Here is a 27,890-nt window from a genome sequence, read left to right as displayed (position 1 = left end):
AATGCAAATCAAAACAACTTTGAGATACCATCTTACACCTGTCAGATTAGCTAAAATCAAAAACACCAATGATAGCCTTTGCTGGAGAGGTTGTGGAGTAAGGGGTACACTCATCCATTGCTGGTGGGAATGCAAACTTGTGCAACCACTTTGGAAAGCAGTGTGGCGGTTTCTCAGGAAATTCAGGATTAACTTACCCCAGGACCCAGCAATTCCACTCTTTGGAATATACCCAAGAGATGCCCTAGCATATTACAAAAGCATTTGTTCAACTATGTTCATAGCAGCATTATTTGTAATAGCCAGAACCTGGAAACAACCTAGATGCCCTTCAGTGGAAGAATGGATGAAGAAAGTGTGGAATATATACATATTAGAGTACTACTAAGCGGTAAAAAACAATGACATCTTGAACCTGAGTGAGGTAACCCAGGCCCAAATAAATGAACATGGGATGTACTCACTCATAATTGGTTTCTAGCCATAATAAAGGACATTGAGCCTATAATTCGTGATCCTAGAGAAGCTAAATAAGAAGGTGAATCCAAAGAAAAACATATAGTTATCCTCCTGGATATTGGAAGTAGACAAGATTGCTGGGCAAAAATTGGGAACTTGGGGGTAGGGTGGGATGGGGATGTGGGGGGATGGGGAGAGAAAAGTGTGAAGGGGAGGATGGGGAGAGCTTGGGGGAATGGGATGGTTGGGATATAGGAAGGGTGGATGTGGGAACATGGAAATATATATTTTAATTAAGGGAGCCATTCTAGGGTTGGCAGAGACTTGACTCTAGAGGGGTTCTCAGGTGTCCAGGAAGATGCCCCCAGCTAGTTCCTTGGGCAGCTGAGGAGAGGGAGCCAGAAATGGCCAGATCCTATAGCGATACTGATGAATATCTTACATATCACCATAGAACCTTCATCTGGCAATGGATGGAGATGAAGACAGAGCCCCACATTGGAGCACCGGACTGAGCTCCCAAGGTCCAAATGAGGAGCAAAAGGAGGGAGATCATGAGCAACGAAGTCAGGACCACGAGGGGTGCACCCACCCACCGAGATGATGGGGCTGATCTAATTGGAGCTCACCAAGGCCAGCTGGACTGGAACTGAAAAAGCATGGGATAAAACCGGACTCCCTGAACATGGCGGACATTGAGGGCTGCTGAGAAGCCAAGGACAATGGCACTGGATTTAGATCCTACTACATATACTGGCTTTGGGGAGGCCTAGCCTGTTTGGATGCTCACCTTCCTAGACCTGGATGGAGGGGGAGGACCTTGAACTTCCTACAGGGCAAGGAACCCTTACTGCTCTTTGGACAGGAGATGGGGGGAGTAGAAGTGGGGATGGGGAGGTAAATGGGAGGCGGGGAGGAGGCAGAAATTATTTAAAAAAATAAAATAATAAAATAAAAAAATAAAAAAAGATTCTGTTTGACAAAACAGGTTTTCATGTAGGGAGGTGGTGACACACGCCTTTTAATCCCAGCACTCGGGAGACAAAGGTAGGTGGATCTCTGTGGGTTGGAGGCCAGCCTGGCCTACAGAGTGAGTTTCAGGACAGCTAGGGCTGTTAAACAGAGAAACCGGTCTTAACAAACAAAAACAAAAACAGGCTTTTCTAATGAGGACATTTAGAAGTTATCTCCAGGTCTTCAGATAATCTAGGTACAATAAGAACATACATTGTCAAGAGCTAGCTTGTCAAGATTCAAATCCTGTATCCTCATTTAGGACCTAGGTAATCTTGGGCAAATTAAGTCAGTGTTTTAGGTTTCCTACCTATAAACTGAGGATAAAAGTAATATCTCTTTAATAAGCTTGTTGTGAAGATTTGACAAAATAGTATGCTAATGATACTTAAGGAAATGTTAAGAACAGCTCAACAGAATTGCATAACAGATCACTGGAATTATATAATTTAGATAAAATGAACAAATTTGTAGAAAGTAATAAACTATCAAAGTTCATTAAAGAAGAAAATAAAAATTTAATTAGACTTCTATCACGTAAAGGAATTGAATTAGCAACTAAATAAACTAACCACAAAAAAGAGTTCAGGCTCAGATGGCTTCACTGGTGAATTCTACCAAAAGATTAAAGAGAGATGGAAACCAGTTCCTCATAAACTTTCTTAAAAAATAAGAAAGGTGAAATTTCCAACTCACACTTTAAGGGCAGAGGTATTATGACACCCAAAGAACAATAGTATTGCAGGACAAGAAAACTATAAACTATTACCTTTTATGGCTATAGATGTAAAAATCCCCCAACAAAATACTAGAATAACAAATACAGAAATGCATTTTAAAGGATCATCCAACATAATCAAGTAGATACCCTAGTAGTGCAAAGTTATTTTAACATCCAAAATTCAAATATTATACTGTACTAATAGTACAAAAACAATGATATTATTATCAATAGATCCATAAAAATCATTTGACAAAACTCAACACTTTTCATAATAAAAACCATTCCGCAAACTGTAAACAGAAATGAGATTCTTGAGCTGGCAAGATGGCTAAATAGGTAAAGGTGCTTGCTTCTCAGCCTGATGACCTGAGTTTAATCACTGGGATGAATATATACACACATACATACATACTTGTGCAAATGTGAAAAAATTAAGGGAAAGAGCAAACACTAATTGGAATCAAAAGGTTTTTGTGTGCAATTGTTTGTGTGTGTTTATGTGTGTGTTTATCTAGACAAACATAGGGAAAGATAGACTGACCAATAGACACAGACTGAAAGAAGACAGATGGATGGACCAATGAATAGATGGATAGATAGGTAACAGACAGACAGATAAAAAGATCATGAATTCTAGATAGTTGGGAAGATGGAATTCATAAGGAGTTTGATAGAAGGGCTAGAAAAGATGCAAATATGGTACACTTATGCATTAAATTCTCAAAAATACATTTAAAAGAGGAAATGAGATTCTTGAACCTGATAAAAGACAAATATAAACTCTAAAGTTATCATATTTAATAGTGACACAATAATGCCTTCCTCCTAACATTGGTCAAAACGGCAAGAATGACCAAGTCTTATTTTGCCAGTATCCTCGCTAAGGCAATTATATATCAAATTAAATAAATAAAGATATCCCTACTAGAAGCAAATTATCAAAATTAATAATACAAAAGTTGTAACTAATAGATAAGTTAAGCGAGATTTCAGGACAATACATAAAGATTAGAGGACTTACCATTCCAGATATGAAGATCTATTGTACAGCTATAGTGCTACAAATAATATGGTACTAAGGGAGGCGGGTAAATGGGAGGCGGGGAGGAGGCAGAAATTTTTAATAAAAATAAAAAAAAGAATAAGTACACCATATAACTCAGTTGTACCACTCCTTTACCCAAAGGACTCAACATCCTACTGCACAGATCTTTCTCAGTTATGTTTGTTCTTAGTTCACAATAAGTAGGAAATACAAGCAACTTAAATGCCTTTCAACAGATGAATGATGAAAATGTAGTACATGTACATAATGGTACAGAAAATTTGGAGGTAAATGGACAAGACTGGAAAATATTATGATGATTGAGGCAACTCAGACACATAAAGAACAATGCTGTATCTTTTCTATCATCTGTGCTTCATGTCTCCAAATCATCAGATGTGAATAAATAACCTGAAGTAACCACAGAAACAAGAAAAGGGAGAAAAACCCATTGTCGGTGAGGTTAAAGAGGGAAATATCAGGACACAGGTGATATGAAGGAGATAAAGGAAAAATGGGGAGGGGTCTTGAGTTTGGGAGTGGAGAAGGAGATCAATACAGAAGAAAAAGAGGGAGGAGAGGCAAATGCCACTAAGGATATTTACAAAAGCCTTGAGGAATCATATTATTTTATGTTTACCTAAAATTTCTATTTACTTAAAGTTAAGCCACTTGGGCTTATGATGTTCCCCTCCTCCCTGACAAAGCTGTAGACTATCTAACAACAACCACAAACCCACACAGAACCAGGTATGAGAAACCTTCTTTCAAGATGTTGGTCAGGGTAGCTGCAGAGATGCTCCCAAACAATATAAGCTACTGCTCTTACCCTTGGCTGCCTCCCAGAGGTTGATGGTAAGTCCCTATTGCTGAATGTAATGGTTGTTCTGTCTCTTTAGGAGACAAGCCATGGCCACTCCCTCTTTGCTTGCAGCCTTGGTCTCTCTTCTCCATCTTCCTCTGGAGGAGGCAGTTTCTGCCTCCATCCCCCATCCATCTTCTCCCCTTTTCCCTTCCCCTCTATAACCAACCTAATAAATATTCAACTTCATTCTGCATGGTGTGCTTATCTGTCTGTCTCTCGACTGCCCACTGCCCACATGGCTAGCTACCGGGGACCAGCCACCTTCAGAGACCTGCCGTGTGGTCTTGTGCCCCGTCCCTGCCTTGGCTGGGCTGCTCTCAGGACCCACTGCCCCCTGCCTGCAGGGGATCCCACAGCAAGCTACTCGGGGATCCGCAGCAATTTTTAATAATCATTACATTGGTGTGGCAAGACTTGGGAGGCTCTCCTGGCTCAAACCCCTTCCCAGGGTCAGGCTCCTTAACCAGATATTTTTTTTTCTCCACAACCATGTGTTCCATATGCCTGAGTGAGATTTCTACAGTGTGATTTCTACTCACACCACCGGCTTCGAGTGGTGAGTTTTCCCCATTCTGCTATGGTTGCTTCTCTTAGCTAAAATTGTGTTTGGACTGACCCGGGGGGGGGGGGGTCAGTCTGCCCATGCTAGCACTGCACACTCTGTGCAGTGCATTCAACTGGGGGCCCAAGGTCCCTCAGATTCTTCTTTTTCCATTTTTTTTCTTTTCTTTTTTTCCCTTGCTGTAAAAGGCTGCTCGGAACTGCCTCTGGCCTCTCTGGCTTCTGAGTCACCCCGACAGGATCCAGCCAGGCCATAGCACCCCACTTGGGATCAAGAGACGCCCGGCCATGGGTCATGCAGTGTTCATGCCTATTTGCACCCTGCCTATAGGGGGAGATGTCCCATTATAGGCCTTTTGGTGTTTGGCAGGTTTTCACAATTTCAGCTGAGTAAGTAGCAAGCCATCCATGTCTGTCCCCCCTGAGATGGAAGCCTTTTAGAGGTCCAAAAACCCCAAGCCTACTTTTTCAGCTCTTACCCTCACTCCACTGGTGTCCTACCAGCTCCACTTTTATGGGAGCTTTCTGACTACTGTCAGTGGGAGCTTTCTAACTACTGTCAGCACACAGGCAAATGGACCCTGCCATGGTTACTGCTGCCAACAAGGTTGGTCGGATCCACGAGGCGACTTTATTCAATGTCAGCCTTTTGCTCCCAACCTTGGTTTGTGGCATGGTGCAGCTTTTTCAGTTCCAGCCTTTTGCTCCCCTCTGCGGCTTATGGCATGGTGGCTCAGCCACAGGGTGGATCACACCTCTAGGTCTCTCCTTATTAAGCTTAAAATCCCTGCAGCTCAAAAATTGTGACTTTTTCATACAACATGTGACCACTGCCATTTTGACTGGGGTAAGGTGACTTCACCACTATCTCGGCTGAGAGAAAGGTCAGGTGACCAAGTTCCACCATCTTTACTGAGGTATTCCCTGCCTGGTTCTCCAGTGTTAACTCTGTTACATGGGTGACCTTACTGCCGAGCCAGGTCAGGTGACCAGGTTCTCCCATCTTTACTGAAGTATACCTGCCTTGTCCCCCAGTTTTCATTAAATTCCTCTTGTTGGCTTAGTTACATGTGTTTTGCGCAGTGGCATGCCTTTGGTAGGGCCCATCAAGAGCATCCACTTTGCCCAATTCCTGTTCACTCTGTGTGTATGTATTCATACATGTAACTTAAATGCACCTATGCTTAATGTTATAATTGTTCATTGCATCTCATTTCAGACTACAAAAACAAGTATCATGTTTTAAACTGGTATGTACTTTTAAGTTTCTTGCAAAAATACTTTATATTTAATCCAACCCTCATTTAGAATATATTAAGCTGTTCTCTGCTATTGTTAGTTCTGCCATTAACCTTCTATTGCAAGCAGATTTTTCTTCTTTCTGTCTTTTTACGAGTGTAAATCTTACCTGTTAAGTTGAGAGCCAGTATGGTCAAGCTCAGAGCCAGCTCTCCAGGCAGATTCTATACTGTAGTTATACCTGATAAACAGCCCTCAACTGCTCAGAGATCTGGGTAATGTGATATTTAAATATTTAATTATTAAAAAAACTTTTCATAACAATAAGACAGGTTGGCTCCTAGCAGCAGCACTCTATTTCCTCCAAAGAAGACAAATGGGCACAGAACAAGGTCCATCTGCAATTCGCTTCAACTGCCAAGTGCTGACCACTGGGGAAAACTGCCTTTTATTTAAACTGAAGATCACCTGACATGGACAAAAATCATTGGAACTGACAGCCCAGCTGCTCATGTCAAGGTAGGCTTGTCTTCCCACAGATTTCTCAGCCCACAGGATCTTCTAGAGACTGGCAGGCCCTGCACTAAACAGCACAAGGCAAATGCGACCTTCAGCAACCATGGAGGGCCTGGAGGAGTAGCTCTGGGTGCCAACCAAATAAGCTGTCTGTCTTTTTTAATCAGTAACTCAAGTAAAATTTTATCCTTCTCAAAGATCTCTGATGCAGTTTGACAGCTGAAAGGTTTTGTCAGTTAAAAGGACAACCTCACCAAACAAATTTAAATTTCAGTAAAATACAAATACAAGACCTGCAAGTTATAAAGGTATGAGGGCAAATACAAGTTATCTAACATATTTCTCATGCTGCCTTCCACAGTCTTAAAAATAATTTTCATTGTACACAAAAAATCTGTCACAGTCATTCTGACATAAATATGCTACTGTTTATACAATGTATGTGTCTAAAACTTCTGTTTTCACAAACCCAAAGAATTCTTGTGAGTTCCAGAGAGCCAAATTGAAGGATCCACCTTAAACAGGTCAGATGATACATCCCCCTCAATTCCCTGGTCCTAATTTTTTTCCCTTAACTTTGTCCTCTGTTCTGACAATATCTTAAACAGGTATAAGAGACACCAGACATTTCAATACCACAAACACCAGACAGGAGCAAAGAGACTGACTATGCCAGGATGTGACCAGCACCCAGCCTTCTCAGGTTCCTCCCAAAGACGACACCCACAAATAAGCAGGAAGAAGCCTTGAGAATCTGTTGCCCCAATTCCTTTAACCTGGGGTGCCTAACCTCTCACCCTTGTATTATAAAAAAGAGATGGGAATGTAATAGTTGTTCTGTCTCTTTAAGAGGCAAGCCACACCCACCCCCTCACTGCTTGCAGTCTTGGTCTCTCTTCTCCATCTTCCTCTGGAGGAGACAGCTTCTCCCTCTTTCTCCCCTTCACTCCTCTCTCCTCTTCTCCCCCTTTCCCTTCCCCTCCATAACCCATCTAATAAATATCCAATTTCACTTTGCATGGTGTGCCTAAATGTCTCTCACCCACCTGCCGCCCACATGGCTATCACTGGGAATGCTGCAAGGGACCAACCACCTTCGGAGACCTGCTGTGTGGTCACATGCCCTGGCCCTGCCTGGGACTGGCTGCTCTCAGGACCTGCTGTCCCCTTCCTGCAGGAGATCCTGCAGCAAGCTACTCGGGGATCCGCAGCAATTTTTAATAATCATTACACTGAAGACACCACATACCTTGGACAAAGACTTGAAGGATTCAAGCTGGGCCTGAACTGAAAGCTTTCTTCCCCATGTCTAGCTTTCCTGGTACTAGAAAGTGTCATGAAAACTGCCAAAGGAGGGAAGCACCCAACAGTCTACCCAGCTAGGATTTCTGTAAATCAAAACAACAACCAGCATGGCATGAGATCCCTAAAAGTACAGTAGAGGCAGTCCTATCTTGGTGGTAAGCAACAGCTGTTTAATTAGACTTAAGGCCCTTCAACAGGAAGAACATAATGTCTGCTACTGGAAAGCCAGCCAACTTCCCAGAGCTAGCGAGGTTACTGATCTTAGAGAAGAACCTAAGAACCTATGCTGCTTTGCTAGACTGGCATAATTCCTAACTGCACTCTAAAACTTATCCTTATGCCCACAGATCAGTGTAATTATCACCTTCCATCTAAGAAGCTTCTCTTTGCAGCATGTGGAGAGCATTAGAGAAAACCATAAAAGGTCAAGATGCAGAAATCAAATGATCACAGGGTGCCTACCCCCAGCTGATATATCTATAGCACAAAGCTATATATCCTGCACATAAGGTTTGGGGAATATTGTGGGAGGAGGGAAAGAAAGGCTGTAAGAGACAGAGGACCAGGAAAGCTGCTGTGAGATGTGTCTCCTAGAAATGACAGGAAACCTGTGTCCATGAAATCTCAACAGTGGTGGCTGTTTCAACAAAACCTGAACAATGGCAATGCCAACACACATGCGAATGTGGAAGTGGGGATCTCACAAGCCCCGCTCCTACACAAAGAACTACAGGCAATTACTAACCGCTGGGAGAGGGAGAATTCGTCTTTCTCAGAGATGAGCCCCCTAACTGGTTATCCAATACCAAGTGGTCAGCCCTCAAATTACATACACATAAGCAACACTACATGGGTTCAGCATATATGTAACAATACTAATCAAAGAAAAATAGGATATGAATTTAAGAAAAGGTGGAGCATAGAAAGGTTTGGGGGAGAGAAAGAGGGAAATGATATAATTATATTCTACTTAAAATAAAAAAAATAAAAGACATAGAATGCTATGTGATTATAGGGAAGTCTCAGCAAATGGTATTACACATTCTAGTATCATTATTAGGTCTGTTCCACTAGCCCCTGAAGAAAAAGAAGAATGTTTGTTTCCTGGTAAAGTTGGAATAATAAAAGATAGTCAAGAGAAAATGACATAATGAATTAAGGTCAAATATTGTAGGCACACCCAAGGAATTTAATTTAAGCCACAAACTAAGTAAGAATAAATGTGAATCTATTAGTTTTATTTCTCCTTACTGGTTGAATGACAATGTGCCCATGTGTTATGCTGGTTAATTTCTGAAATGTCCAGCTTTTTACCTTACTCATTATGCTTAGCTCTGTTACAGTCCTCTGTCTAATTTATTTAAGTACATATTTGTCAAGCCCTAAAGATGTAATTAGAATAAAGAGAAACCCTTAAAGAGAGGGGAGGAAAGAAAGGGTAATGAATATATGTGACATGAAAGCAGAAGGGGAGACCTACTTGGTTAGGGAAAGAAGCAGCCTGAAACCACATGAGACACAAAGGAAGGTAATGGGTAAGGCTGATGAATTAGAACAAAATATACTCACATAGGCATAAATAAACCATAGGAAATCTAATTACTTTGTATGTTTACTTAAAAAATAAAATTAAAGAACAGTGAAATGATAACTGTAAATTCCCAACCACATTTGAAGATTTAGGAGAGAGCAAGAACAAATAATTTTGATAGGAAGGAGTCAACAGTTTTTCTGTAAGTAACAAAGAATATATATATATCATATATACATACATACATACATACACACACATATATACATATATATATCAGATATGGTGGCCCACACTGGCAATGCCAACATATGGGAGGCTGAGGCAGGAGGATCATGACTTCAAGTGTGGGCAACATAGTAAAACCCAAGTTTCAAAGAAAAATTGATAATCAACTCTGTCCTGGCAGTGTAAACAAACAAGATACATTGTATAAAGTCAGGAGTGGAGCTATATGTGTTTAATAAATTTTTATTGCTAGCCACATTAAGAAGGACTAAGAAGAGAATGTAGAAAGGCCTCACAGTGACTTTTCAGTCTTCTTTGAGTCAAAGCTTTCCTAAAAGTAAATTATTTTTTATAATCTAGTTGTAAAACCTCTAATAGCTGGAAGGCACAGGTTTGGGGTGCAAGGAGATAGTAATTTCCCTCCAGTAGCAAGAGGAATATCTCCCAAAGTTTCTAATTGGATAAGCAAACTTGTGTGCTATTAGCTAGCTGCTTAGATTTCATGAAAAGTTAGGCTGATTCCATGTTCCCCCCACAGAGACTATCTCAAACAGGGGCTAAATCAAATATATGATTTTGTTCAATTCTGCAATGATGATAGCATTTTCAATTTATGCACTAACACACGCAATCCATGGAAAAAGAAAGAAAGAAGAGGCCTATAACTCCTTCAACCACAGATGGTCTTCCACCATCACCAAGAGGTAATGTGGCAGTCACTACTGTGCCTCACTAAAAATATTCTTAATGGAGACAAAATGATGTCACAGTCTCTCCTTTATAATATGAGACAATGCCAGTTGAATCTTACCTTTTTCTCAGAGAAATTTTATCAACTTTCTTGCTTATCCTCATGGAAACATGGCTCCCATGCTCTGTATCATCTTCCTTCTTTGACTGCACAGTTTGACTTTGAGAAGTCTACAAAAAAGACAGCAAATTAAGAGAATCACATATCATCAAATAATTGATTTTTATAAGAAACTCAAGGCAGGTTCGCCATCCTAGACAGCTTATTTGGATAGTCCCAGGAGTCACAATCTAAAATTTTCATAAAACATATGGCACTGAACCAACCAACCACAGTGGGAGCTACACTAAGTACAATAATACTGGTACACATAAAAAATAGCAGCCCCCAAGTGTTCCCAAGAGATGTAGAACACAATTCTGATTTCCATGCCAGGCATACTGGCTCATGAATAACTGACAAGATAGTTTAGTTTGTCTTATGTTTTCACTTAAAATGTATAGAGGACACAAGAAATACAACTAATTTTATTGTCTAGTTTTGCCAAAAACAACTAGCTACTCAGGCTAGACCTTTAACACACATCTACTTATGATACCACCATTCTATTTTGTCAAATGGAATTTATTTAATATTTGTCTCTCAAGAATATGCCCTATACTAATCTCGACTACTCTATTAAACAGTAGGAGAAATCATTAATCTGAATAATGTCAGTAAAAAGTCAACTTAAAGGTTATGCCTTTAAAATAAGTGCTGTGGGATAATGCTCTTGTGCACTGTAAAGATTTGTCACTCATATTGGTTTAATAATACCCTGATTGGCCAGTAGCAAGGCAGGAAATATAGGTGGGGCAACAAGAATAGAAGAATTCTATGAAGAGGATAGGCAGAGAAGCAGATGCATACAGAGGAAGCAAGATGAGAATGCCTGACTGAGAAAAGGTACCAAGACACGTGGTTGAACATATATAAGAATTAAGAGTTAATTTGAGTTGTAAGAGCTAGTTAATAATAAGCCTGAGCAACAGGCTTATAATAAGCTGCTGTCCTATATAATATAATAATAATTATATTAATTATATAATTAATATAAGACTCATATTAATTTGTTTATTTAGGACTGAATGGCTGTGGGGCCAGGCAGAACAGAAACTTCCATCTACAAATGAGCCTAATTATATTTCAAATAAATACTATTATTATAATTACATTAAATGAAAAAAAACAAAAAAATACAAGAATCAACTAATCCAAGTAATTTATAAGTACATTTCTTGACTATATATCCTCAGTCAAGATGGATATCCAAGGAGTGGATATAATGAATAAATAGGAAAAACTGTTTATTAGCTTTGTTTTGTGACATAAATATGAAAGTGCTGCTTTGAAACTGCTGCATTACAATGTTGAGTAAATGTCTTGATGATCTGAACTCATGACTGGGATTAGTGCCCTTATTTGTGATATCATAGGGAATTTTCTTGCCTTTCTGCTATACGAGGACACAAATAGAAAATAGCATCTATGAGGAATGGCCCCCAACCCAATACCAAATCTACTGGCATCTTCATTTTGGATTTCCTAGCTTCTATAACTGTACATAATGAATTTCTAATGTTGGGGCTGGAGAGATGGATTAGTGAGTAAAAACATATGCTGCTCTCCAGAGCACCTGGGTTAGATCCTCAGTACCCACATGGCAGCTCATACTGTTTGAACTCCAGTTCCAGGGTATGTGACAACCTCTTCTGGCCTCTGCAGGCACCACATAACCATGAAAATGAAACACCTATACACTGTTGTAAAAAGAGCAGTGGGCCACTTCCCGCTGCCCTGCTTCCTGCTAGCTTTTCCCAAAATAATTACATGGAAACTGTATTCATTTAAACACTACCTGGCCCATTATATCCAGCCTCTTCTTGGCTAACTCTCACATCTTAATTAACCCATTTCTAATAATCTGTATATCACCACGTGACTGTGGCTTACCTGGATGAGTCTAAGCTACATCTGTCTCGGAGAGAAGAGCCATGGCGTCTGCCTGACTCTGCTTTTTTCTCCCAGCATTCTGTTCTGTCTACTCCACCTATCTAAGCTGCTGTCCTATCAAAAGGCCTAGGCAGTTTCTTTATTTAACTAATGAAAGTAATACATAGACAGAAAACCCTCCTACTCCATTTCCCCTTTTTCTGTTTAAACAAAAAAGAAAGGCTTTAACTTTAACATAGTAAAATTACATATAGCAAAAACAGTTATAAAGCAAGAATTACAGTTATAATATTTATATCTATTTTATCTTTAATCATAACAAAAAAACTGTAACTAACCATTCTTCAACTCCATCAAAGACTCCAGAAGGATATAATAGTACCTAAGTAAACAAGAAGTAAGCAACTTCCAAAACTCTAGAAATGACAGAGACTAGTTACCTGTACAATCACCCAAAGTTCTTTTGTACCTTTGGGGCATCCATCTTCAGAATGGCGCCCACATGGATAACTGCATCCACAGAAAGCCTGAGAAAACTTAGGAAAGAATAGAGTAAAGCATGTTTTCTTGGTAGCAGAAATTTCTCAGGTCTGCTCTGCTTGCTAGAGGCAAGCAAGCGCTCTAATCTAAGAGAAGCTTCCTGACTCAGCTTTAGCTTTTAAGAGGTCCTGCCAAGAAACACTTAAATAGTGTTGATGAAAATCTGACCACATGCTTTTCGGTTTTCAACCATAGAAGGAAAAAAGCTGCACCGTTTTAAAATGCCGGCTTTCTGGGCCATCCTGCCAGGGCAAACTCTGACTCTTTCAGGCAGGCAGTTCGAATGTGTGTGGTCTGTGAGCAGAATGCTGCAGCTTGCTTGCTGGCAGGGACCTTGAAACACTGTAGAGTTGTAGCAATGAACACAGCTCTGGCCGGTACCTCAGCCACAAGGCTGGAATCACAGAAAACTAAGGAATGGGCTGGATCCAGCCGGCAAAGCCATGGCTTTAATCCTACCGATATTGCTTAGTAAATTAAAGGCTCATGTGGTCAGAAAAAGAGAGAGAGATACAGTAAAGATAGATTCAAAGATGAAGAAAACCTCTAAATGGTTTACTATGTGTTAAAAATATATGCAGGCTAAAGGTTAAAGTCCTTAAAAAAAACGAGAGTTGTTGGGTGTGGTGGTACATACCTTTAATCCCAATGCCTGGGAGGCAGAGGCAGACAGATCTCTGTGAGTTCAAGGTGTGGTAGCACACAGGCCTTTAATCCCAAAGCTTGGGAGGCAGAGGCAGACAGACCTCTGTAAATTCAAGGAGTGGTGGCAGACACTTTTAATCCCAGCACTGGGGTGGCAGAGACAGACGGGCCTCTATGAGTTCAAGGACAGCCTGGTCTATAGAATGAATTCCAGGACAAAAATACACAGAGAACCTGTCTCAAAATGCCAAAAGTTAAAAGTAAAAATAAAAGAAATAGAGGTTAAAGTAAAGCCACATAAAGATGGAAAATACATAGAGAATCTTGATACTGTATGCTATTATGCTCTCTTTGGATTCTTTGAATGCTGAAGAAGGAGCAACAGCTGCTAAAAGATATTTGCTTATAAATGGTGCTGAATTAATCCAAGATAGATATTTTGAAAATACCTTGACTTCAAAATTGAAGTCAGAAGATATGTTACCTTGGAGAAGAGAGTTTGCTTTTGTTTCCACAGGAAATGAGAGGCTGTGGATTCATTCTGAGTTAAGAAAAATCAGGTTTCATAAAGGAAGACTACCTGAGAAATCTCCGGTAGGAACAGATGGCCCAATATCAGAGTTCTACATCCAAAACAGATTCAAGACTGCTGCCTGAGGTGATCAAGTGTAGAAGGAATGGCGGGCTGTGTCCCGCCACCCGGCTAGCTAATTACACGGAAACTGTATTCTTTTAAACACTGCCTGGCCCATTATCTGTAGCCTCTTATTGGTTAATTCTCACATCTTTTTTTAACCCATATTTAGAAATCCGTGTAGCACCACGAGGTGTGGCTTACCAGAAGAGATCTTAACCTGTGTCCATCTCGGAGAGGAGAATCATGGAGACTCATTATGGCGACTGCCTGAAGCGTCTCCCCAACTCTCCCAGAATTCTGTTCTGTCTATTCCGCCTACCTAATTTTCTGTTCTCTTAAAGGGCCAAGGCAGTTTTCTTTATTAATTAACCAATGAAAGTAATATAGACAGATAACTCTCCTCCATCAATCAAGACTCACTGGATACTCCAGTCAGGACTTGATAATTCTAAATTTTCTTTAGGTTCCCATAAGATTATCAGCGCCCCCAACCAGCCAGAAGTAGCCTGGAATACTACTAAATATAAGTCTCCATGTATTTATTTGGGAGTTGACCAGTGGGGCCCCCAAAGAGCAAAGAGAAAAAAAAACTACATTGTTCCATTCCACACATTCCCATTAGGGATTCTGAATGAAAAGGACCAAGGGAAGTTACACTAAGACAGAATGCTTTTCTAATTTGTGTACCGACCTTGTTTCAGCCAAATTCCTAGAGCCATTATTTACCAGGATACCAGTCTCAATGGCAAGAAAATGGCACAATGGATTTCTAAATTCTCACAGATTGTGACAATTTCTACCATGGAACAAGCAGCTGGTCTGAAATAATTTATCTCTAAGTCTTCTTTGCTTCCCCCTCTCCTCTCTCCTTCTGATCACTGGGTTCAGTCTTACAGAGATTCGAATGCCTTTGGGGTATGGATAATATTGAAATAGTTTCACATGCTGCTTTACTCTACTAATAAGCTGGCTGTGGGAATCGGATTTGGCCCGCACACTTTAGACCAAGCATGTTTGTCTCCAAGGCCTGTCCTGGGTCAGGCTGCCCTCTGACCCTGTGACAGGGAAAAGAGCCACAACAGGACAGACCAGGAAAACTGAGATACTATGTGCTTGAGAATAGAAAAAAAAACTATATTCAGCAGAGGTTACTGTTGTTTATCCCATGGTATTTAAATGTTTTACTCAAGATAAATTTATTTGTAAATTAATATGATTAAATGTAATCACGTTTAGCTCTCTGAATACCACTCCCCTTTTCTTGGTTTTGTTTAAAATGTTCTGCAAAGTCATGGATATCTTTGAAGCTTCTGCAGAAATGTAAGCTTTCTTTATCCTGGGATCTGTAAGATCATTGGGAGTATGGTTTTAAAAGTCTGTAAAAATCCCAGCAGAGCAAAAGGTATCTTAAATCTTATAACAAAAAAGGGTTGATAATTAAAAATCTATGTATAGGTAATCTTAATTTGCTATACCATACCACAGATGTTACTTAGACTCAACTTTTATTTAGGAAAAATGATTTTTAAATTAGACTAAGGAGACAATACCAGGCCTCCAAGATGGTTTGTTTTTATTTTATTTTCCTTAGGTTAAGGAGGCAACACCAGGTTCTAAGATATTTTGCATAAGGATGAACCTTTTGGGTTTTTTTTGAGACAGGGTTTTTCTATGTAACCCTGGCTGTCCTGGAACTTGTTCTGTAGACCAGGCTAGCCTTGAACTCAGAGATCCCTCTGCCTCTGCCTCCAAAGTTCCAGTATTAAAGGCATGCGCCACCACTGCCCAGCTAAGGATGAACTTTGTATGATGATTTTTGTCCTAAGAGTGGAAAACAACACATGAGGACAAAACCATGAACTAGAGTTACAGAAAATAGGATTTAGGAACAACGTATGTTTGATGATTAAGGTTTATAATTTCCTAAGATTATAATGGTCTATTCAGTTTAACAGAAACTGATTTAAAAACATACATCTAATTACTTATATCTTTGCTAACTTTGTTAGGCTTTTGCTATTTAGAAAAACCATGTAATAAAAACTAATATTTTGCCGGGCGGTGGTGGCGCACGCCGTTAATCCCAGCACCCGGGAGGCAGAGGCAGGCGGATCTCTGTGAGTTTGAGACCAGCCTGGTCTACAAGAGCTAGTTCCAGGACAGGCTCTAGAAACTACAGGGAAACCCTGTCTCGAAAAACAAAAAAAAACTAATATTTTGTAAATATACATTATAAAAGTATCAGGAAAACAAGGTTCTTAGTCTCTCTTTGAAATGTATTTATTGTTTAAAGTTTATTTTCATACTAAAGGATCTTCATTTTAAAATGTTATAAATTTTAAGGCTCAAACTTGATAAAGAAAAGATTATGAAATCCTAATCTTATAAAAGATACATATTGTAAACTGTCAAAGATAATTAAAACTTACAAATTAATGATCAATCACCTTATAAATGATCAAATTCTTTTTTTAATTTTTATTATGTATACACTGTTCTGCCTGCATATATGCCTACTTGCCAGAAGAGGGCACCAGACCTCATTACAGATGGTTGTGAGCCACCATGTGGTTGCTGGGAATTGAACTCAGGACTTCTGAAAGAGCAGTCAGTGCTCTTACCACTGAGCCATCTCTCCAGCCCAATGATTAAATTCTTTAATGTGCTCAAAGTCATGTTTGTAGTCATGCTAAATACAAATGTAATTTGTTTACAAGCACAAGCATGGAAGGAGAAACCAATTTTTAGCTCCCATTATATAATCTTCTGTATATATATTGTCAAAGTTAAGCCTGAAGCAAGTAACTGAAAATAAATTTAAAATAAATTTTAAATTTTTTAAATGGTCCTCAAACCTCCCAGAGATAGGCTAAATATGGCATTTAAGGTGTTTAATGAAAGGGAGGAGCAAGAAAGACCCCGAAAGCTTCCAATCATAGATGGAAATAACTGCTTCTGGAAGCAGCCCTGGGGCCACTTCTAAAAAAACTGGCACCAACAGCCTTCACCCAAGACCTGGTTCAAATGTGGCAACACCAGTCACTGGATGAAGACTGGCACCTCACCTCACCCTCTGCCAGAACCCTCCCCAAACTGTGGACATGCAGGACACTGTCTCTCTTTGTCTCATCAAAGTAGGTTAGTCCTCCAAGCTCCTCCTCCACAGGAAGATCTCTCAGGTTTTCTGGGCCTGGTGGCTGAAAACTGGTAATACCCTGGAAATCATCAAAATTACCATGGAGGAGCCTAGGGTAACTGGTTAGATAGTGGGCTGTGGGTATATCTTGTTTATATTCTAACAAATAAAGCTTGCCTGGAGATCAGAAGACAGAGCTAGCCACTAGTTAACCGTAAAGGTCTGGAGGTCTGTACAGACAGACAGAAAGTGATATGGCTGGGCAGAGAGAAAAATATAATGTGGGAGGAGACAGTAGTTTGGCCCTTTTTCAGCTGGGGAGTTAGCAAGGTAAGAGTTAGCTGTGGCTTGCTCCTTTCTCTCTCTGATCTTTCAGCATTTACCTCGATATCTGGCTCCAGGTTTTTATTATTAAGACCAATTAGAACTCGTGCAACAGTGGGCAAGACTCATTTTAATTGCTATGGAAGCCATTTGGTCCATATTTTCAATTTACTCCAATAAGTTATCCTCCTCATATCTCTGTGATGGGTATTGATGGCTGGCTCCACCAGTCTGCAGCTACAGGTCTGACCCTTTGAAGTTTGATAGACATGAGGTAATTTTGATTGTCACTATGACTAGGCTAATTATAGAATTTAAATCCTGGGATACAGAAGTGATGGGTGAGGTCAACCTTACAGAAAAGAAAAAATGGTCTTACCCAAAACTTTCACAGTGCTTGAATTTGTAAAGCTACTCTGAACTACAATTATTCTATTATAACACTTCCAAAGTCGAGGGAGCCATCTCTGGATTTTAGGTAAATATAATCTCCCATAGTTTTGATAGTTATTTACAATTCATATACTAGTCACTGCTTAATGTCTCCAGGGAACATATAAATTGACCTAAATGGTATGTTCGAGTAAAAAGAGCTTCTATAGTTTGTGAAATTGTGTCACTGTGTGTCTAAATAAATTCTGCTGTCAACATTCTGAGAGTGTCAAGGTCTGCCGGTAAACAAGAAAGATCGCTCAAAATAAAGAATATGTATTTTATGTAAACATGTAATTTTATGTAAAAATATGTAAAACTACAGAAAAGAATGGGAATAGCATACTCACATTAGTGAGGTCTTCAAAAGCTGATCTCTTTTTTTCTGTGTCTGGAGATGAAGGTGAAAATGTTGTATGGTCATCCTCCCCACTCTGTAAAAATAAGAGGCAAATAAGCATGGCCAAGTGTATATAATCCCTTTGGAACTTTAGGTCATATTCAGGGCTTGAATAAACTCCACAATATGTATACTAAATCTTATGATGTACAATGAAAGTTTATTTTGGGTACATGAAGATGTTTACACAGTCACTGAAGAATATAGTCATTGATGATAGGGACAAACGACAAAGAGACTAGATGAGCCTCAGCAAAAATTTCAAAATGGGTAAAACAGCTTGGTGAAGCTAATTTATTCTCTTTCTCTTCCTGTAGTTATGGTTATACAATTCAAGTTTAACTATCAACACTACTAAGTGTTTCTTTCAAAAGGGCTACTTCCAAGTAAGTTAGTTAAATAAACCAAGTAAGTGCCTCTTATACTAAATGCACTTGTTTAATATTTATTCAATAAGGACAATAGTGTACAATCAGCTCTCTAGTAAATATTGACCTTGGAAAAGTCATTCAATCTATGAGACTCAATTTTATTATCAATGAAATTAGAATGATAACCCACATTACAGAGACTTTATGGATTACAAAAGAGAACATACTTTTGAAAGTGTTTTGCTGTAACTGTGCTAACGATGAAACCCAGAGTCCTGTATATCATAAGTAAATTTTCTACAATAAAATACATTTTTCAGTCTGTATAAATTGTAAATAGAAAGAAATATCACTTTAAAACCATGTAGTTCTAGTCAGGTGGTGGTGGCGCACGCCTTTAATCCCAGCACTCAGGAGGCAGAGGCAGACGAATCTCTGTGAGTTCGAGGCCAGACTGGGCTACAAGAGCTAGTTCTAGGACAGGCTCCAAAGCTACTGACTCGGAAAAATAAAAACCACAACTATGTAATCCTGAAAGCTTTTTAAACATCCCAAGAAAATTTTTATTTTAGGAAAACAGTTTGTTAATCCAGATTACCTCTGTTATCTGAACTGTGAGACTTACGGGGGAGAAGAGATGTGACTACAGAGAGGAGGGAGCTGCATACTTTAAGCAACAAGGGTTTTCATTCTAGATATGTATATCTGTACATGCCTTACCCAACTACCAAGTGATTAAGACTACAAGTGAAGGGACACCAGCCCTGTATGTCAGGCACTCTGTGCCAACCAAATGCTGTGCTGCCCATGCAGCCAGCCCTGCTTCTCATCATCAGCTGCCTTCCCAACAATCTCCTCCATCCACCTAGACTTCACCAAGGTTAGACAGACCAGCCTCTATATCCTTGGCTCCCACTTCCCCCTCCCCCACTTTCTCTGCATGAGCCAGCTCAAACCCAGGGCTTTCCAGGTCACAGCCCTCAGGCCTGAACTTCAGCAGCTGTTACAGTCCCCTTTGCCCACAGGTGCTGCAAGTCCCCACTCTCTTCCATTCCACCTGAGCTCCTTGGTGCTCCTGCACAGGGCACATCAGTCTCTCCAAAACCCTTAACCTCAGGCCACTCTCCTCCCTCCAGGAGCTGCAGTTCCCTTAGTCCCAAGTCTAGGCCACAGAGACTCCCTTAGAGCCTCTGGACCGCTGCGATGTCCCTCAGCTTCTCTGGAAAGAACTACAGGTTTCCTAGGCCTATATAGGGATACTGTAACCCCCACAAACCTCCTTCCCCTGCTTCCTTCACCACTTGTTCCAGCTGTACTGATGCTCCAATAGCCTCTCACCCAAAAAGCTCCTTACCTATTTCAGCCACACTCCCCTTCCCTTCTTAGAGCCAAATTCTCCACTGTTGATAACCGAGCTACAATACAATTCATGACCTTGCTATATAGCACCTGTTTACTGCTGCTGCCACTTTTCACTTTAACCCTTTCCTGTCCTGACATTGCCTATAAATTGTTAAAGATAATTAAAATATACAAGTTAATTGCCAGTTACCTCATAAATAATCATTCTTTAATATATTTATAACTATATTGATAGTCATGATTAATTATATAAATAAGCTTCAATTAGTCTCATATATATGAGATACATATATATATATATATATATATATATATATATATAATGTTTTCAAAGTTAAGCCTTTGAAACAAGTAACTACAAACAAATTTTGGCTAATCCAGGTACACTTAATAGATAATGGTCCTCAAACTCTTCAGAGATTTACTAAATATGGCATTTAAAATACTTAACTTAAAAAAGGCTTTTGTAATAAACATGCCAGCTCCTGACAGTACCCCTAACCTCCTCCAAAGAAATCTTTGGGCACAGAAGAACTCCACCTGGAGCTTACATTAAATGTGACAAAGCCAGCCCACCATTGGGTGAAAAACTGCCCTTCACCTCAACAGCTGCCATGACCCTGTCCAAACTCTGGACAAACAGGACACTGGGGAGTTCATCTCCCCTCTTTGCCTAGACAAAGTAGGTCCGTTTCCTCTCCCCCACTAGCTCCTACTCCACAGGAAGGTCTGTTGGACACTCTGAACCTAGTAGCCAAAGACTGCTGCTGCCCTGAGACCTCTGCCCCCAGTGACCATGCAGGAACCTAGGTGACTGTCCAGGTAGCCAGTACGTCTCTCTGTCATTTCAATTGATAGAGAAACCATTTAAATTATACGTCCTACTCAAATGATCTTTCTCTGAGGCCACTGATGATTAACTGTAGTTTTAACAGCAAACACCCAGCTGCCTGGTCAGTCCATTTCATATGTACAGTCTGCCTTGCTGACAAGCTTTCCACTAACAAAGATTTAAAGTTTCCAAAGGTTATGACGGACAGACAAGTAAGTTCTATAGGTCAGGGAAAATAAACAATAGAAGCTACAACAGTTCAAAATGTGTTAAGTTCTGAAGATATGAAACTTGAAGTAAGTCATGAAGGTTTAAATAAGTCATTTTCGGACATATAAGTCCAAATAAATAATTTAAGATATAAAGAAAGTTGTTTTAGATTTCTTTCCTTCTCTCTATGCTAATCCCTCTTCCTCACCCATAGTCAGAATACACACCCAGTCCTCCAGACCCTCCCAGACTCCTCCCTTAACTTGGTCCTTTCAAGGTTTTTTTCTCCTCATTCCCTCATGCCCTGTTCCTTTACTAGGAAAGGATGTCTTCTCCAGAATTGACATGAATTTTGCTTTTTATCCTGACAACAACTCCCAGGACATTCCTGCATCCCTCCTCTTCCCTCTCTCAAAAATCCCCAAACCTTTCTTGCCCTCTAATCCATTTCACTGTAGGGGATACCATGTCTCCTTCTCTTGATGCACATCGTAAATCCTCTCTATCATGCTCAAAGACTTATCTGCCCACATCTCCAAACTCTTAACCAGCCTCTCTGCCGAGGCCTCAAACCAATCATTTCTATGCCACCCTTCCTCACCCTCCTCACCCTCCAATATTCCCATATTGACAGAAAAAAAAACTGAAGAAAACTTCCACCTAGTCCAGGACCTTAGCTCCATTAACTTGTCCCTTTATACTCTTAAGTCTCTAACACTTAGACTATACTCTCCATTATCCCTGACAACACCACTCACTTTTTCAATACTAAATCTTCCTTCTCAATACCCCTGGATGTCTACTCCAAGACCTTTTTGCCTTTGTATAGACAGATCCTGACACTCAACAATCCCAACTAACCTAGACCGTCATTCTCCAGGGTTCAGAGACAGTCCCCACCTTTTTGGCCAGGCATTCATTACAAACCAGGCCTGCCTTCTCCCTTTCTCTCCTGCCTGCTTCAGTATGTAGATAACCTCCTTTGCACTCCTTCCCTCTCTAACAGTCGATCTAACACTGCCTCACTTCTCAATTTCCCCAGTTCCAAAACTTCCAGGCTCTCACCTTCCAAATCTCAACTCTGCTCTCCCAAGTGATAGTGATCTTAAGTTCTCTTTCATGCCAACCCATAGACACCTCACTTTAGACAACCTTGCCCATCTCCACTTCTTATCTCTGCCCTCGTGGCTAATTTCCTCCGCCCATGGATCCCTGAGTACTCAATCTTAGGACATTCTCTATACCTAGCTGCTTCTGCTTCCCCACTAGCCTCTCCCTCCCATTAACAGACATTTCTTAAACTCAAAAACATCACCTTTTAGCTCCAGCTCTCTGCCTCCAAGAGGCAAAGCTTTCCATCCTTACACTTCCAAAATACATAAATTCTTTCTAGGACTGACCATTGCCCCTGTCACGTACCTCTCTAAAACTCTCAAAGACCTCCTCCCCCATCCCTCTGATACACAAGAGAGTCCTCTAGCTGCTTCTGCTTACACTTTTTATGTGGATGGCAGCCCCTTCCTGTCAGATGGCCACATCATATTGACCATTAATAGTATATTATATTTATTTAATTAAAATAATATAATATAATTAATAGTATTAATTATAATATCATTATTGATATTCATCTTTATGCTCTGGTTCCTGTTCCCTCAAGATCACCTATTCCCCATAAATCTTATCTCTCTTCTCATACTCATATTTTTCTTCTCTTCAAATGATTGCCAAATACATACCACCAACTGACTCCCCTAAAAATTCATTAACGGTCAAGGTGTCCTCAGACACCAAACACTCTGAACAAATACTACACTCCCAATTGCAAATTTGGCATGGTTAAACCCAAGTTATCTCCTCTCCAACAAACACTCATGGACAAAGCTTCACTTGATCAAACTCTCTCCTCAATTTCATTGATACCTCCTTCGGTGTCTCCCACTGTTTTTCTTAGTGCCTCCCTCCAATACCCTCTCCCCTGGCCACAGTTTCTCTCACAGGTGATGCTCCTGTCACCAAGGCCCAACCTCCCCAACTAGTGATTATTTGTCCCAGGTCAGCCATCTGAACTCCCCTTCGAGACCCAAATACAGATCCTCTAACATCTCTACCCAATTTCAAAAATCTGCTCTAGACTATCCTTCTCTCCATTTGACAAAAGCTTCTCCAGTTTTATTCTCCCCTCCAAAAGTAGACCCTGCATTCAGACAACAGTTGTTACCTGACCAACCTTATACAGCCGACCTAAATCTTCCCAGCTCCTCTCAAGAACTCTCAAACTCCAGGCAAGTACTCCTGCCAACCAACAACCTAAGTTTTCCTGCCTATTGCCTATTCCTAAGGGTGGGATCTCTCCCCATTTCCCTAGTCCTTTATCTCTCCACATTTCATTGATCCTCACCCCCTTGCCCTGGTCTTGGGACTCCCCAACTACCAGGACCATGAACCTAACAGTTTCTAATGAACAGCCAAGACAAATTTTTTCTAAGGACCACGAACCTAACAGTTTCTAATGTACATCCAAGAGAAATTCTTTTTCTAAACTCCTTAACTTCACTTCTGTCCCTAGTCTGTCTGTCCCAACAGATTTCAAATCAACTACAGAGTACTCCAGTCACCCCATTACTAGCACCAGCTGTTCCCTTGGCACCTACATCCTGGTCCAGCCTCACAGATTACACTTCCCTAGCCTCAGATGCTCCCACAGTACCTGGACATCAACTGATAAAGCCTGAACTTCCTGACCTTGGTCAACAGTCCAGCTTCCTTGGGTTCCCTAAGAATGACACACCAATGCCAGCAGGAAGCAGCTAGAGAGAACGACATCCATTTACCCAACACCCAGCCACCCAATAATAAAACAAAAAGGTGAAATGAAGGGACACTAGTCCACTTAAACATGTGACTCCAGCAGGTCTTTCCCTTCTCCCCCATTCCCTCTACCTTGCTAAAATACTATTAGATTATATTCCTGAAGCTAGTCACCAAGGTCTATTCCCTTATTTGGCCACTTCTTCCTCCCGAGGCTAACTACCAAAGTCCAGCAATCAAAAGCCCCCTTTGGCTCACCTAATTAACATGCCCAATTAAATACCTCATCCTAACACGGGCTTTCCCCCTTTACCTTTATAAATCACCTTTTGCCTATGTGCCATGTCTGTCTCCCCTCTGTCCAGAGGCAGTCCTTTGTCCTCTGAGACAAATACTACTTCTCCCTTTCCCTTGTGCCCTTTCCCTTCTCCCTCATCCCTATCTCCTTTACCACAGCATCCTGGCCCTTCTAACACAGACCTCCCCTTCTCCTCTTAAAATTCCACTTGCAAGGTCATTGGCTGCTCTTTTCTGCCTGAGTCAGAAAGCAGCCACTTTAGCTTTTCTTCCCTGCTTTAATAAGGGATCGCTCTGTGAAAACAGGTGTTTGTTTGGGCGTGGTTTGTGCCTAATCCAGGGCCCAGGAGGAAGTCCCTGCTGTGTGGGGGTCCCCTTAAACATGGAGTTAGAAGTTGAGAGAAATTACTCTTGTAGCAATTTTTTCTATCCTTTAACAGTTCCTATTTGGTGAATATTTATCAAATGTCAGATTTCTCTCTTAGAATTCTAAGAACAAACTCTGTCTTACCCATAGAAGAAATTTCTTACAATTATTAAACAGAACACTGGGATAGGACCACTTGCTTTGTGCTAGCTACATCATTAACAGTATATGATGCTATAAGTGTTCAAAACCTTGGAGAACTGTATACATGACACAACACACCATTCCAGAAAAAGACTGCAAGTCTAGGGGAGCTAGGAATTACTTCAGTTAAAAAATAAACCATTCATCTTTATCTTGTGATAAATAATCCTAGTACAAATAATTAGCAAATAATAAAACAGTACTTTTCTTTCAAGCTGTTTTTTTTTTTTTTTCGAGACAGGGTTTCCCTGTAGTTTCTAGAGCCTGTCCTGGAACTAGCTCTTGTAGACCAGGCTGGCCTCGAACTCAGAGATCCGCCTGCCTCTGCCTCCCAAGTGCTGGGATTAAAGGCCTGCGCCACCACCGCCCGGCTTTCAAACTGTTTTTTTTAAATTGTCAGTTTGTCTTCTAGTTCTTACTTAGTATTACTGTTAGAAATAATCTCCTCCATATAAAATTAACAATGGAAACTGAACTCAATAAAACTCATCCTTACAAACTGTGGCCAAAGAAAGTTGGGGTTGGAAAAAATAATAGCCACAAAAGAAAACATACAACGTCATAACTACAATCAGAACATTTGATGCAAATGAAAGCTCAATCAAGGTATTAAATCTTTCCTGATAAATTAACATGAGAAAAATCCATGATTCCCTCATAAAAATCATTTTACTCAGACAAAGTAAAAATTAATAGAAACTGTTTATCTGCAGTGTAGCGCATGACGCCCGTCTATGCACCGCCATACAGTTTCCGAGCTGTGCAAGGGGCTGGAGATTGAAACACACACACATAGACAGAGACACGGATCATCCTTGAAATAGGAACGCCCCAAGAATGCCCCCTTTATTGTGTTCCAGGGCAGCTTATACAGGGATCCTTAACTGATAGCCACGCCCCAGCCAAACCCACCAGAAACCACTCTCCTGCCATCAGGAACTTCTGAGCGTCTCGTGCTCAGAGCAGCTGTGGGCACTCAGATCAGGGGAAAACAAGTTGTTTCAGGATCTGGGGGTTCACTGCTCCCAACACTGCACATATAGAACACCAGAGTCTGCAGTGGTAGAGGTCGAACACAGAAAAGCGCTGGCACAGTCAAAGAAAGCATAAGGCCTAATGCTATCTGCTTCAAGAAACTCTCTCTTGATGAAAATTTACGACTGTTAATATAACTCTTGTTAAAATATATGGTGATGAATATAGCACACAATAGGGTCAGAATGTCAATGTTAAATCAGGAAAATTTAAGTGTACCAGTACATTCTTAAAATTTAATACTGTTTGAGTATCCTATATCTAACATGTTTGGGACTAGATGTTTCTTAGTTTTTAGTTTTTTCACATTTGAAGTAGTGACATATACATAATTAAATATTTTCAGGATGAGACCTAGGGATCTTTCTTTTGAATTCTTTTTTGAAACATTTATTACTACTTTAATTATGTATATGTATTGCATATGCTTTGGTATGTGCACATGACTGCATGTGCCCATGGAGACCAGAGGCATGGGATTCATGAAGCAAGTTGCTCAGGTGAGGATGAGCAAGAGGCAGGAGGAGCTGTGACCATGGGACATGCACAAGGAGGCTGAGGCTCAGATGTGTGCCCTGGGAGGACAACCCCCTGTGGTCTCACCCACACAAGTGACAAAGTCACCATCATCTCCAGCCTATACATCTGGTGTGACTAGCCAGCTTGCTCCATGGACCCCGTTTTTGCCTTCTGAGTACTAGAATTACAGGCAAGCTGTCATACCCACTCAGCATTTACATGAATGCTAGGTCTTCAAACTGGTCCTTGTGCTTGCAACTCCTTCCATCACTGCACAATCTCACTGGCCATTAGTATCGCCTGCAGTCTGACTGTAAACTCCATTGACTGGGATTAAATATGGAATTTTCTGCTTGCAGAATTAGGTCAGCACTCGAAGAGTTTAAAGACTTTGAAAATTTTTAATATTGGATTTTCAAATTAGGGATTCTCAATCTGAATATTTAAAAAGTGTGATAATATTCTTACTGACAAAATGTACTACCAAGAATGTACTACAGCCTCCTGGAGCTTCTAAAAGAATATAAAAGTATAGACATGATCACTAATGGAAACTCAACTATTGTTTGGCTTTGAAAGATGTAGAAAATGGCCTTGACTTCGTCCATATATATTGAAGTATGGGTGAAATTTATACCTTTTGCTCAAGTTACTTAGGGTTGATGGTTGGAACAAAACCTAAGGTCTTGCACATGTTAGGCAAGGGTTTAACCCTGAACCAAATTTTAATTCCTAGCCCCATGTTCCAACTTCTGGTATTCTTCAACTACAAAGATTGCTAGAAATACCCACTTTCTCAGAATAAGACAAGCACCATAAAATATTCAGAGGTCAGGATAAGCACCAAAGCACCTAAAGAGACTACATGAGACACAATTGGAAGAGATAATTTGCTTGAACCTTTTCAGGTTGGTCTTCCTCGCTGGGCATGATCATGCTAGCCTGGGCTTTCTTACTCTCCAGTCTGGAGCCTTTGGGTAGTGGTGGTCGTGGCATCTTAGTACAGATTCAGCAGAGTTTCATCCACGGCAGAGCTGCAATCAGAAGAAAAATTCTTTATAATATCACTCACCAGAAGTACCACAAAATTTTGTAGACACTCCTAAGAAAACTTTGTTTTTCTATAGCCATCTCCAGGAAAATGTATACCTTACGATTGAGTAGATCTGGGTAGAAAGCTTGGTTCTACCGCAATTAACCCTGAGGAAATGACTTAACCTGGGCTTCAGCTGCCTTGCCTATAAAAGATGCAATTATACTTATTTCTAGCTACAGGATCTTTTAACTGAGACATGACACCTTCTATAAGTGCCATGGCTGTGGCTTAGTCCCTAGTTTAAACTCGGGAATACTATACACAAATTTACATAAGAGTTGCACACTGAAACAATCAAATACATGACAGCTCATACAGCATAGTTACTACCTGGTGGACTTGATGATATTTTTAAAGTCCTGGCCACAGAATTATGACACTACTCAAAAATACAGGAGAATGACTGCATATAGCCATGTATGCATGACAGGCAGGACTGTAG

At 40.4% G+C, this 27,890-nt stretch overlaps 1 protein-coding gene across 1 annotated transcript in view; it reads right to left on the bottom strand.

The window, feature by feature from the left end:
• Ccnb3 (cyclin B3) overlaps positions 1–27,348 on the bottom strand; it is a 53,089-nt gene extending 25,741 nt beyond the window's left edge. The window contains exons 1-8 of the mRNA XM_042054307.1: positions 27,253–27,348; positions 23,830–23,895; positions 22,272–22,395; positions 19,723–19,877; positions 18,295–18,378; positions 17,118–17,267; positions 10,299–10,408; positions 7,466–7,594 (exon numbers count right to left, since the gene is read on the bottom strand). Of these exons, the coding sequence (XP_041910241.1) occupies positions 7,466–7,594; positions 10,299–10,408; positions 17,118–17,267; positions 18,295–18,378; positions 19,723–19,877; positions 22,272–22,395; positions 23,830–23,895; positions 27,253–27,348 (914 nt within the window). The remainder of the gene's footprint in view (positions 1–7,465; positions 7,595–10,298; positions 10,409–17,117; positions 17,268–18,294; positions 18,379–19,722; positions 19,878–22,271; positions 22,396–23,829; positions 23,896–27,252) is intronic.
• Positions 27,349–27,890: the final 542 nt, after the last annotated feature.

The sequence above is a fragment of the Arvicola amphibius genome, chromosome X (assembly GCF_903992535.2).
Source record: "Arvicola amphibius chromosome X, mArvAmp1.2, whole genome shotgun sequence".
In the NCBI taxonomy this organism is placed as follows: Eukaryota; Metazoa; Chordata; class Mammalia; order Rodentia; family Cricetidae; genus Arvicola; species Arvicola amphibius.
This window is presented reverse-complemented; position numbering and strand designations above follow the sequence as displayed.